Source organism: Rutilus rutilus (genome assembly GCF_951802725.1).
Source record: "Rutilus rutilus genome assembly, chromosome: 8".
Lineage (NCBI taxonomy): Eukaryota > Metazoa > Chordata > Actinopteri > Cypriniformes > Leuciscidae > Rutilus > Rutilus rutilus.
In genome coordinates, this window is record NC_140222.1 from 37820447 (window position 1) to 37834761 (window position 14315).

The window sequence follows — 14315 nt, forward strand, 5'->3', positions numbered from 1 at the left end:
CATTTTGAGAAGAGACATGTCGGTCTGTAGCGGTAAGTAATTTGAGACCATATAGTGCTTTGATGCGCTTTGCAAGGTATGCTGGACTTGTTTGACAGAGTAGATATTGTGCTTATTAGTCAGTTGCATTCAGGCCTGGGGTTATGACCTTAAAGCATGATGCTTTCTGAGGGTTGCTGTGGTACATGAAGTCATGATATCTTTTATTCAAATTTTTTCATCAAGTTTAATTGCACTTTTGTATGGAAAATAAAGCATTTCGCAAAGTGAATGCACAGTATCCACTAATATTCAAGTCTTTTGTGCTTGTTTTGTAATATGTGGAAAAGTGGTCATGTTTTTTTTTTTCTGTTTAAAGGAATAGTTTGCCCACAAATGACAGCTGTCATCGTTTACTTACTTGTGTTGTTCTTAACTCGTTTGCAACAAATTTAGTTGCTCTTTATAATGGATATTAAATAGAGCATTTCGCAAGACAGTATTCGCTAATTTGAATGTCTTTTACGCTTGTTTCATGATGCTTTGTTTAGTGGTTATGTTTTTTTTTTTTTGCTTAAAGGAACAGTTCACCCACCAATGACAATGCTGTCATCGTTTACTCGCCCTCATGTCGTTCTAAACTAGTTTTCTTCAAATTGAGTTGCTTTTTTGTACAAATAAAGATAGTATTTGCTCATTTTGAAGTCAGTTGCGCTTGTTTCGTAAAATGTTTTGAAGCTGTCCTGGCCGTTATTTTCCATATAATTTAAGTCAGTGTGGACTGGGACTGTCAAGTTTAAAAATCAGACAAAAGTTTAGTCTGATTCATGAACAAATGACTCGCTTCACTGAATGCAAGGTTTCCCAAACTGGGGTTCGTGAAGGAAGTGCAGGGATTTTGTCAGTTCACGAAAAGCCAATAATTGATTAAATCATAAAAATGTCAAATAAATAACTGTAAAAGAATCACTTGCTCAAAAAGATTAAATATTTCATTTGTTTACTTCTTGACCATTTACTGACATCAGACAACCGTGAACAAGCAAATGATTTTAACTTAAAATCCTCAGGTACTTCAAATAAATATTTAAGAGCATTTTGTCAATCACTGATTTAATGAATAATTCAAAAAGAAGAGTTAACTGTTTGAAATAGTCTGATGAAACCTTTACTGAACTGAATCTAGTGTGTACTGAATCACATCTAACTTACTAAACTGCAAGTTCAGTAAGAAGAACACGAGGATGAGTTTTTTTGGGGGGTGGACTGCCCCTTTAAGAGCTTATACATGTATTCATTTAGCCGAAGCTTTTATCCAAAGTGACTTGCGGTTGCACTGGTTAGCAGCTCCTTCTCCTCATGTTTCCAAGAAACTGTTAAGCAAAGATAGAGTATCACTTTAATGTGTTCATGGCCACTGGAGGTGGAAAGATGTTTCACCTTCTTCAGGTTCCTGGACTGGATCTTTAGACACATTGGGACATCTGATTCATGTTGCATTCATTTCATTTCAGTGAACATGTTTAAAGACTTCGCAACTGAGTTTTCACTCAGAAGTGTTCCCAGAAGCCCCCGCTTGACATTTTACGATTTGTTTTATCATAGAAATGTGTTTTATTGCTTCTGTCTAATTATATATTGTGTCAAATGCTGCTGTACATTATAGCTGATCATTATGGTTGATAGTATTAATTACTAATTAATACTTAATATTGCTGTCAAATCGATTAATCGCAATTAATCACATCTAACATAAAAGTTTGTATATATATATATCATTTATAATGTGTGTGTGTGAGTGTGTATATATATGTATATATACAAACTTTTGTTAGATGCGATTAATCACAAATAATCACTAATAAAGTGAAGCATGAAAAGTAGAAATATAATAATTTATAAGTAGACAATTTCTGAAAAAGATGTACTTACCCATGAAAATCTTGTCTACAAAATGCTTGTGTGTCATGGGTAGTTGCCAGGGCGTCCCTTGTGGTTGCCAGGGCTATTGCTTTGTGGCTTCCAGAGTGTTGTGGCAGACCGTTCTTGAAAAGTGATAGTGATATTTAGTTTATAGCTCACTAAAAACAAAATAAGTTAATCATTTTAAGTCTAATCTGAACTTTTTGACAAAATTGCTTTGATGTTTGTTGTAAAATTTTGTGAAATGCAGTTGTACATTATTTTTAACAATATTATCCACAGTATAAAACATTTGCATATAAATGATTATACAATAGTGATGTCATGAAAAACTTGCCTGCAGAATGCTTGGGTTTCATGGGTTGTTGCCCAGGGCGTTGCTTGTGGTTGCTAGTGTAACCCCTCCGGTCCTACTTGCCCCGCTCCGGCATGGGAGGCGGCCGTGCTAACAAGGACGCTAAACACCGCAGTCTCTACCACGGCTCTTGAGGTCAGGGCAGTGAGGTTTCCTTGCACAGCTCTCACAAGTTGGCCTCCGTTACACTCACCCCCCTAAACCTCAGACCCATCCGGGTCACGGCACCAATGTAACCCCTCCGGTCCTTCTGGAACCGGCGTCTCCGGCATGGGAGGCGAGCGTGCTAACAAAGACGATAAAGACAGCAGTCTCTACTGCGCCACTTAAGGTCAGGGCAGTGAGGTTTCCCTGCACAGCTGACACTGACTAGACCCATCCGGGTCACGGCACCAATGTAACCCCTCCAGTCCTTCTCGATCCAGTATCTCTGGCATGCGAGGCGGGTGAGCTAACAAGCTAACAAGGACCACAGTCTCTAGCACGCCTCTTGAGGTCAGGGCAGTGAGGTTTTTCTGCACAGCTGACACTAGTTGGCCTCCGTTACACTCACCCCCCTAAACCTCACACCCATTCGGGTTACGGCACCAATGTAAACTAGCACCGCTCAGAGCAGAACTCGAAGCGGCGTCTCCGGCATGGCACTAACAAGGACCCTAAAGACCGCAGTCTCTAGCATCAGTCGCTAGTAGGCCTCTTGAGATCAGGGGAGTGAGGTTTACTCACACAGCTCTTACTAGCTTGCCTCCGTTTACAGTAGGATGCTGTAGTTGGTTGCTAGGGCTTTGCTATGTGGTTGCCATGGTTTGGGGTTAGTTTAGAGGGTAGTATGAAACATTAGTAATAGTAATAGTGATTTCCAAAGGCTTTTTAATTTGACCATAACTTTAAAAAGAAGAACTGGTTCAAAAGAATCACTTCAACAGAATCAGATAGTGTTTGAGTTTAATCTGAATTTTTTTGACAAACTCACTTGGATGTTTTCTGTAAGATTAATGTAAAAAAAGAGCTGCATTTTAAATCAAGTAGGTCACACAAGGCTTGTTGCAGGTCTCTGAACAGTTTGTTGCATGTTTTCTCTCTGTGAAATCACTACGATACTGTCTGACCTTCCCATATGGTCTGTCATTTCCACCGCCCTTTGTTGACCCGTAGCAAAGACACGCAAACACACACTGACTGACTGACAGTCCTGCTGTGCAGAGTGGAACTGCGAGGGAAGTGAGATTGCATGCCCTGAGCAAAGGTCATGTTGGGCCATGAGAGGTTTGATGCTAGTGTGTTAGCCAGTTAGTGCACATACACACTAAGTCACACACTCTCTTATATCCACTGTATTATCTACCTAATACCTCCACAGCATACTCACACGCATGGTCTTTTTGAGCTATTTTGGAACATTTTATGCTACTTGACAGTGTTAACATGATACTGCAGTACTTATAATCATCTCAAAGTGTTGAAGCTTTCCCGGCAGGACCCTGAAGTGTTAACTGTACAAACAGTCATACTGTTTGAAAATTATTCAAACCGCATCAACCCTGAAGTTAATGTAGCATTTCAGTCTTAGATGTTGCGACATTCCCATGAGTTGTACTTTAAATGAAGCATTCAGACAAGATAAACTGTCTTTTTCCTTAAAGAATTGTATTTAAAATGAGAGTCCTGTTACTTTGCATCAGTATTGTCATTTGGCCATTCACCGATTTGCCGACATTTTATAAGCTGCGTATTACCGTTTTTCTTTACGCCTGCTAACGTATCCTCATTTAGTAGTCTAAGATTATCATTTACTATCTTTCTTTTTTCCCCCCATAACAAAACCTGAACGTCAAACGTGTGGTAAGAAAGAGCCCCTGTGTGTGGGGCGAGATGAGTCGGCTAGCGCAGGTGAGCATTAGCATTAGCACCCAAAGGATCAGCAGTGACTGTACAGAGTGTGGGCGAAACAGTGTGAGTCACTCCATCACTGACTGAAGAGTCTCAAATGGAGGACACGGAAAGCTAATAAATGGCTTTTTCATGGTTTCATATGTCCATTTCCTGTTAGGCAAACAAGTTAAATTAGGATTTTTTCTCATTTGTTTTTAACACTAGCTTATTTTATACTTTCTATAGAATGACAGTTAGTCCACTGTAACCAATTCCATGCTGACTAGCATGTGTGATGTTTTGTTGCATGTTCTGCTGCTAAGTGGTAACTCTGAGTATCTAGCAATGGTTAAATGCCACCAACCTGAAAAACTTTGATCCTGTTATTGGTTCTTGCTCAGAAGCGCTCATTGTATTCACCCAATTTCATAGAACTGAGATGAACATGATAGTTCTCTGTTCTCCTGAAAGCAAATGGTCATAATGGGTCAGTTAAACAAACATGTCTCTAAAGGCGACCTATTATGCAAAATTCACTTTTACATGGTGTTTGAACATAAATGTGTGTCTGCAGTGTGTGTACACAGCCACCCTATAATGGTAAAAATCCACCCACTCTTTTTTTTTTTTATACTGATAAATCATAATCAGTGTCTCAGTGCAAGCAGTTTCTATGCAGTGTCAGATTGCACAGACCCCGCCCACGAGTGCTGACAGATCTGCCCTATTTGCATAGACCCCGCCCTGAGTGAGCTGAACACAGTCCGCTATGTTTATCTCCTCGCCAGAGCATTTAACAGCAGCGTTCAAGGAAGAAATGTATTCTTATTAAAGCTACTGAAGTTATTCAATCTAAAGCAGTGAGTGATTTACTGTTTTTCTTTTGTTGTTTGATTTATATTAACAGCATATTTAGCAGAAGGTATACTGTATATCACCCTGCTTTTTACACAGATCTAATATACACATCAAGCGTAGCGTCATGTCACATTAGTCAAGCTCACATCAGCTGACTCTCAGTCTACCTATAGGAATACGATGTCTATAACCATATACATATATAAGCTCCTTCAGTATTATCAGCAGCTATCGCGTTTCTCAGGAGCTCATTACCCTCCTCCCTCCCCAGCTCCTCCTCTCGTCAGTCAGTATGGCATCCCCTTGAATCAGACTAAATTCTCTACTTACAGTATGTTGCACATTAAAATTACTTAATAATATCTGCAATACATTCATGTTGGTTCTGTTCTGTTTACCCTAAGGGGGGTTATTACTGCATGGATGTGCAGGGAGTTCTCGCCCAGAACAGAAAATACCGCCAATCCAAACTGTATGCTAATTGACAACCGTATTTGACGATAGTGGTCGTGACAGAAATGCAATTTCTTTACTTGCTGTTTACGTTCACAGACATAACCGACTGTGTTTATGTGAACTTTGTGGTTTTGAGATTACCTTGTGTGTATTTGACAGGTTAAGCGCAATAAGACGTGAAAGAGAACTTAGTTTAAAGGTATAGTGGAGGATTTTCCCGAATTTTAGAAAAGAACCGCCCTCTCCACTTTTTGAAAAAATGCACATGCGCAACACTCCACCTGCTCCCGAGAGGGAACGCCTATTAAACGTGTGCACGAGAGAGCACGCACGAGCCTAGTTCATTACATTAACTTTTACTAGCAGTGATTTTAAATGGATTTCTCCAAAAAGCATGCCAAACTTTACCTGTCGAGTAGAAACTTTGCGACTGAGGCATCAGTGGGAAGCCCAACCTGTGCTTTTAGCGCACGCCAGCGTGTGAAATATTCTCCCAAAAACACTCTGGTCTTGTTTCTTTCTTCAGAGGCCTTTCTCTTCTTGTCATACAATTCGTAGACACTTTGTCTCTTGCGACCCTCAGACATTTTGAAAAAACCCGGTGAGAACGGCGAGCTTCAATGAATGGCTGAAACCGTAGCTCACCACACATATACACGTGAAAGTGCGCATGTTCAGAAAGCGAAAACTACCTAGGGACGAGCACGTACGACGGCCTTACGTAAACATATCACCAGAATGATTGACAACTAGGAGGACCAATAGTCTTGATGATCCACCCGGAAAAAGAAAATCCTCCACTATACCTTTAATACAGGATGCGCTGTCTGACAGCCAGTTTTCTGTGCGCGTGTTTCGGATGTGTGCGCTCAGAAAACCATATAACAGAATATTAGAATGATATGGCTTTAAAACACATGCACAACAGCATAAAATGTACATTTAAAGATACAAGCACATAAACACCACGTTCTTCCTTCCACTCAAAACGGACATTTACAACATGGTATAATACATTATCTGTAGGGTATTTTGAGCTGAAACTGCACAGAAACATTCTGGGGACACCTGAGACTTACATTACATCTTGTTAAAAGGGGCATAATAGGTCCCCTTTCATCAGAAACACTTTGATGTTATTTGAAGGTACGTTGCTCTCTATGACTTCACTGGGAGGTAAGAGCAGTATAGAATGTGGCTGGTCTTATGATGAATATATATATATATATATATATATATATATATATATAAACATTTAGTAAGTTCCTCCTCAGTCCTGAATGACCCTTCATTGCAACTAAAGCCGGTTTTCCGACCGGAGGAACCTTTTCACAGTTCCTAGAACTATTGGCTAAAGTACCCGGATGTCGGTGTGTTCGCACCGCAGGAACTAGGAACGATTTTAGTTCTAGGAACTCCATTTGGAGGAACTAGGTCCTACTTCAGAGTAGGGTCTAAACCAGCACTATAGGAACTACCCGTGACGTTAGTGTACGCTGATTGACCGAACGCACGCGGAACACCAGCACCCGCCATTTTTAAAACAGCTAGAATGTAAACACACAGATTATAGCCTATATATTTACTCCAGAAACTAACTATACAAACATGGAAAACAGTGATAGATGGGTCTCTAAACCTTTATGCTGAAGAGAAAATCCAACGGGGACCAAGCCAAACATGATTATGTTTATCTGCCCAGCGGCATAGGCTAATAACCTTTTTTTTCATATACTGTCTACTTTCTATAACAGTTCTATCTAATAACATATTAAACAGTACTGTTAGACAGATCGCTAACTAATAAACACAGAGAATGCGAGCATTGTTTGCTCTGGCGTTCTCAGCGGCGCCAAAATAAAGGTCCGTCGCGCCGTCAAAATAAAAGTCACCGTGCTTGCGTCACACCCTTACCCCTCCTACCAGTTCCTATGGCCACTTGGCCAGTGCGAATGCAAACAGCAAAACTGAGTTTGGGGGAGAGTAGTTCATAGAACTGTTAAGAAGTGGACAGTTCCTATAACTAAGTTCCTGTGACTACTTGGTCGGAAAGCGGCTTAAGCTGCAAAAGGGTTCTTATTTTGATGTCAGAAAGTCACATGACCACGTTGTAACGCCTGTCAGAGTGTTTGTAGTCTGCCCAGGTGAAGTAAAAGAATGGAGGCGAGAAGGAAAACCCGAGGCACAGAACTGGTATTCGCAGTCTTTATGGTTAGTCCGCACAAGCACACTCTTCACATACATGTAAAAGAGTGGACATAAAACAGGAAAAGAAACACTCTGATAAATGCTATGAACAAAACAAAAGGGAAAGTGTTGCATAACAGTCAGTTGTTGAGCGGCCATCTCTCTCTTCCAAGCAAATTCTCTCCTTAATCTAAACACAAAAACAGCCATGCATTCACTCAATAACAATCATGCAACATAGAAGACGTCATCTTAAAAGCACATCAACATTCATGTCATAAACTTCATTTAACATTAGGTGGCCATTACACCGTGTATTGGCACGTCACTGACTTCTGTTTAGTGTTCGTCAGCTCGGTCTGCTCAGTCATTATGAAATAATATGGATATATTTAGATTTATTATTACTTCGGACCAGAAGAAGAATATACTATAATTCCAGGTGGTATCTGACTAAACAATAAGAGTAAGACATATGTGAAAATTTGCCAAACTTCCTGGCTGTGTTGCACCTGCCATTCTGCATGTCCTTCTGGAGGATTCAAGCTTTAGAAGTGAGTGGCTAAAATTGAGTTTTAATAATCAAGCTGCTTGATCATGCACAGGAGTGAAGCATTTATTTAAAATGGTTTCTTACGAATAGAAAATGTGGATGCATTGACTGACTGAGAGCTGGACATGGTAAAATGTGTTTCAGACACCTTGCACTGTAGCTCAATTCGGTCTCTGTATTTAAAGCCTGTGAGTCATACAGTTGTGGAAAGTGTGATAAATACATGTTCTTCACACGGCTCAGTGATCAGTGGCTCCTCTTCCCACACACTCACAAACTGTTCTTCAGCTGTATTCCCTAAAGCACAGACCACAAATGGTGCTTTGCATGTGTGTCTCCATCTCTTCAGCTAAATCATCCCGTTACTTAAAAAGTAGTGGTACTGAATATTTGCTATATATATAGCAAATATTCAGTTTATATACGTATATAAAGTCCAAAAATCATGGTATAATGATCACTGGCATTATATTGGATTATATATATATATTTTAATAATATACATAGTGCTGTCAAATTGATTAATCGTAATGTCACGGCGCTCAAACACCCATAACTTTGGGGCTTATTGGTTTTACCATTAAGCAGTCTCAAATGCATTATCCGTGGAAAACTACTAGAGATTTACTACTAAAACAGACTCACCAGTCGTGGGGTTTCTTTTCCAAACACAAAAGCTTTGTTGACATTTGAAGTCTCTGTTTTGAATACCCTACTGAAATATCAATGTCAATCCTTGAAGTACTCGTTAATTGACTGGGGACCCCATAAGTGGTAGAGGATCCTGATGGATTGTACTAGATTCAATCCATCTTTCAGAAAACGCAGAGGAGGCGAGGTTCTTGCTGTTGGGGTGTGGGGGCGGCTGTCAATCTGAGCTTTTATTTCAGTTAAAGCTTAAGGATTGATACATGTCTCTCGACAGCCAACTTAAAACAATCATAATCGCATTATACTGCAGAGGCTGATAAATCTGTTTTTCATCGGGGTAAATGGATTGCCATGATCGTGCGTTCTTGGAAGGAGAGAGAGCAAGAGCAGTGGAGGGTGGATGACCCCACACTGTGTACTAAAATCTACTTGAGCCAAGATCCCGAAATAACTTACGTGACAGCCATGGGGAAAAGCTAAGCAGAAACATCATGTCTTTTTAGACTAGATCTCATGTATGAAATCCTTTGTAGAGGCCCAGAGGAGTGTGGGATACATATTTACATCTTTCATTCATTTCGTGCAACAGATCCGGGTAAATGGAATTGCCTAAATCTCATTGGTCAAATTGAGTCCTATCAGTGAGAGACAGTCAGAAGTGTGATGAAGTGTTAGCCGGTACTGAAATGAGTCAATGGGTGGCAGATTAGTTGAGTCTGACTGGATTGTTCATTTTGATATCAGTCAACATGATCGGATGTGCTTGGGTCGCTAAGATGAGTTTAGAGCAATGCAATGCTACTTTGCTCCTAAACCCATAATGCCTTTGTCTGAATTTTTCTACAGTAAACTGCGTAGTGAAAAGTTGTTTGAGTAGTTACAAAACAGTAAAGGGTTATCAAAGCAGAGGATAATGGTAGCAATATAAGACAAGCATCTTGAGACATTACATTTGACAGTAATTGTCTTGAAATGTATTGTTGAAGGCAGTACATTTGTTACAAAAGTGATGTTTTGACAGCTGTAGCTGAATTTAGAGTTGGAGAATGTTGTTAGGTTTCTAAAATGTATTTCACAAGCAGATTAGTTGATTGTTGGGTGACTAGATGAATAATCAACCATTAAAAACATCCTTAAAAAAGTACATCAGTGCTCCTTAACTAGCCCAACCAACTTCAGCACTATATAGGTCCACCAGCTAGACCAGCACTAACCAGTATAAACCAGTTTGGATCAGTGTAGGAATCCATACTTGTCTAGCTAGCATGGGATGCTAGTTTCCCCACCAAAGTCAGCCAACTTCATCAAAAAGACTGTGCTGTTCCATCAGCTAGAGGAGCCCCAAACTGGCACTAAGCGACATCCGAACAGGAAGTGGACTTGTGATCTTCAGCTGGTCGTTGAGATTCTTCTCCAAAGAAACTTGCCATTAAGACTAGCAGGGAAGGAATCACACTGTTCTGCTTGCATCAGAGAGGAGTAATTATTGCTGCCACCATGAGTAGGGGGAAGCTATCAGTCCCTAGAGCCAGGAACAGTCAGGGGAAAAGGCTACATCCAGTACAGAAGTCCAAGTGAGTATAACAGGGAATTTGATGGATGTGGCTTTTAGATGAGAGTGTCCAAATCCCATCTGATTTCACCAATAACACACTGTGGAATGAAATACTGACAGATACTTCATGCTATGTACATGTGGGTATCCAGGGGCACATTCTTGTGAAAGCTCTAGACAAACCTTCTTTGTTTCCAAGAGCACGTCAAACTCAAGTCCTGAGATGTTTCGGTGACGAAGGGCACTGGAGACCGCACACACAGCCGGCACAGCATGTCGGTATGACAGACGCACAGATCTGTTCGCTGCGTGTCTCCCCGAGGGCAGATGAGGGAGTCATTATCAACCATCATACACAAACTTGAAGAGGAAGCCTTGCGGTTTGGGGCATGTGCTTAGATGATGCTCAGTGGTTGTTCCACGTCTTTGACTATCCGTGTCTTTGATTATCTACAGTACTGCAATTCCAACATCATTTGAAGGCAGCATAACACCGTTCTCACTGACGGTGATTTGTAGCAGGGTGACATGAAGTCATTTATATCAGTGACTCAAAAACAAAGTGGAGATGATTATGTACAAATGTGAATGCTGTTAGTGTGACTGTCCCTTAAAGGCTAATTCACACTGCATCAACATGTTTGTCTGGTTTTGTTGGATCAGTGTGTTACTCCGTCAGCGTCTGATGCCGTTGGAATGCCATGGCATCCTTTGAAGTACCTTGAAGTACCATATGAATGCCATGGTGGATGAATATGGTGCAGTCTTTGAAGAACCAGTGAATTTCAAGTATCAAGATGTTCTGTAGGACAATGTCAGGAATATATATTTTTCACCTTAACCACAGTTTAAATTGCTCTGTGCACAGTATGTAATTACTGAATGACCATTTACTGACACTATGGTATGTATAACACACAACTACTGTACATGTGCCTAGTCAAATTTGAGACTAGTTTGTCATGAGTGGATGGATGAAATAAATATTTGTCTTTCTTGTTTGTTCGTTTTTTCTCCACAGAAGCATAAAGTAGACCTCTTTTACAAGCTCCGACACGTGATGAACGAGTTGATTGATCTGAGGCGACAACTGCTTTCAGGCCACCTGACCCAGGATCAAGTCCGGGAAGTCAAACGCCACATCACTGTACGACTGGACTGGGGCAATGAGTGAGTTACCCTCTTTTGCCTCCAAGAAAATGCCCTGCACAAATTCAAATTAAAAACCTTCTCTTAATCGTAAGGAAGAACCAGCAACATGCCTTAAAGGTGTTGTTAGCAATGTTAGCTATCATGTTAACTACCACCATTGGTCTAAATCTTGTGTACAACCAGCAAAGAGGCCTTTAATGTGTTTTTAGCAATGTGTGCTATCACGTTAACCTCCGCCATTGGTCTAACTCTTGTGTACAAACCAGCAAAGGTACCTTTAATGTGTTGTTAGCAATGTTTGCTATCACGTTAACCTCCACCATTGGTCTAAATCTTGCGGAAGAACCAGCAAAAATGCCTTTAATGTGTTGTTAGCAATGTTAACAATCATGCTAACCTCCACCATTGATCTTGCAGAAGAACCAGTTGAGGTGCCTTTAAAGTGTTGTTAGCAATATTAGCCATCATGCTAACTTCCACCCTTGGTCTAAATCATGTGGATAAACCAGCCTCTTATATGTCAGACAAAATATGTCGGTTGATATTTTGAAATACATCCTATTAAACAAGTCCATGGGATTGTCATGCATTTGTTCCACCCTCCATATAATTTGTTGATATTTATGTCCAGTCCTGGCATGCTTCACTCAATTGAGGAGTGTTTAAATAAGCTCTTGTGCGTCATGGAGATTTGCCAGCGCTTTTAATGTGTTAGAGGCCAAGGCCTCCTGAGCTTGGTCAACAGAGCTGAAACGCTAGAGATGGACTGCAGCGCCTTTCTCGTCACCCTAAAACAACTTGGCCCAACACAGCGAATAAATGAGGATAACATGAGCATATGTCATTCACTGCCTGGTTAAATGTGAATTACATTGAGATTTCAAATGCAAACACTGAGGCCAAACAAACCAACACAACATGAAGATGAGGTTGTTTTTTTAATTCAGAGTAAATTGACTTTTCACTGCAATGAAAGGCGGTCGTGTCTGTCCTTCAGATACCGCCCCCATTGCTAACCTACACAGCTGTGCAATTCTTCACAGCTTTTGAGTGTCAGTATTTACAGCTCTTGCATCATTATTTCATCTTTTTCAGAGATTTTCAAAAGTTTTATGTCCAATATCCATTTGCTGATACTGCAAATTGAGCTTTCAGTCAGCTGCGAATGATATTTACAAAAAAATATGAATAATAAAGGTACCATATAACAACACTTGTGTAAAAATCTTAATTATTCCAAACTTTAAACCAGTAGTATATGGTTTTATTATGAAAGTTAAAAAAAATATTCTTTGTGATCTTCATTATTGATGATATGTCAAGTAAAATTCAATAATTTCATAATAAAAGCAATTATCTAACGTGTAGAAGTAGACTACTACATTACCAGACCTCCAAGACATAAGTCATGGAGTTCACCTCTTATAGCGATGAATGAAAGCAGAGTTAATCTAAACCAACAATCTTTTAGAGGCCAGATGATCCAGGAATTGTGGTGTATCAGCATCTGAGTCAGGCCCACGTCGACCACTCATCCCTCGTCTTCAATGTCACCTGAAGATTCACTTCTGTGATGAGGCTCTTTGTGGTTCTGGGCTTTCAGCAGTGCATCACTGCCAGGTCTTCAGATCAGCAAACTATATAATTGAGTAAAGGGGATAAAATGGATTTGAGACGCGAGCACTTACCGATATGTTCTATAAATACTTGAAGCGTGAGTTGAAGAGCGTCTTGAGTGTTTTTCAAACAATCAAATCATGTTTTTCATTACGCCTTTCTAAGGTTATCAATTTTCTCTTGAAGTGATCTTGTATTTTTCGGCAAGTGTCACTGTTATATAGCTTACATTAAAGTATTTTGTGTAAGACTTCAAGAGAGTTAATTCAGCCTCAGTAACAAGACATTTATAAATCGAGCAACGCCTTGACGTAGCAAATTAGAGGCATTCACGCTGCAGTTGTGGAGTATATCATGCTTGTCATTGCTAAAAACACTTAATTGTCACATAATAAGTTTATTACTGTCTGTTTATACAAAGTCGTCAACAAATAGATTTATTTATGCTCTGATACAAGCCAATGATGTGAGATGTCTCTCTGGAGAGCTAATTTGCATTGAGATATTCAGAAAAGATGGAAATTTATACCCCTGGCTAGGCAGAGGCCTTGGGCGATGCTAATGCTAATGCTTTGATTGAGAGCACTACAACCAGAGCAAAATAAACAAGAGCCACCTATCAATGCCCTTAGCAAACACCCTAGCAACCAGCTATCAATGAGCTGAGAACACTTTAACAGTGTGGCTAGTTAGCATTACTAGCATTACTTCTGTTTGACCATTTTCTTCTTAATTAATTAAACCACTTATCAAACACCTAGAACATCCAAACAAATGTAAAACTATGAAAAATAGTTTAGTGATCATAGAAATGTGTATTTCAACAAACTTTTGATATGACTATTCATCTTCAACATTTCATGTGTTTAGATGCTAACTCGCTTACTTAATGCTAGTCTGTGATTTAGGCTGCTCAGGGAGTTAATGGGGTTTTATTTACGTCTGAGAAGTTCTGGAGAAGCCATGTTTATGTTATATTAGGTTACTGTATGGCATGCCATCACTTTAGTTGTGTTATGAGGACAACACCTGTTTCCATAGATCTACAATACGACAGCTGCGCATAGCGCTAGCAGCTTCCTATGCATTTTAACCACACGATCCTCCCAATATTAACAGCTGTGATTGGGCAAACCGGGAAAGTAATGTTGAAAACT

General features: G+C 40.0%; 1 protein-coding gene across 6 annotated transcripts in view; it reads left to right on the forward strand.

Moving 5' to 3' along the window:
* The window catches only part of dock3 (dedicator of cytokinesis 3), a 204962-nt gene that overhangs the window by 113950 nt on the left and 76697 nt on the right, over positions 1-14315 (forward strand). For all 6 annotated transcript variants that reach the window (XM_084416722.1, XM_084416723.1, XM_084416724.1 and 3 more), the window contains exon 6: positions 11411-11559. In XM_084416722.1, the coding sequence (XP_084272848.1) occupies positions 11411-11559 (149 nt within the window). The remainder of the gene's footprint in view (positions 1-11410; positions 11560-14315) is intronic.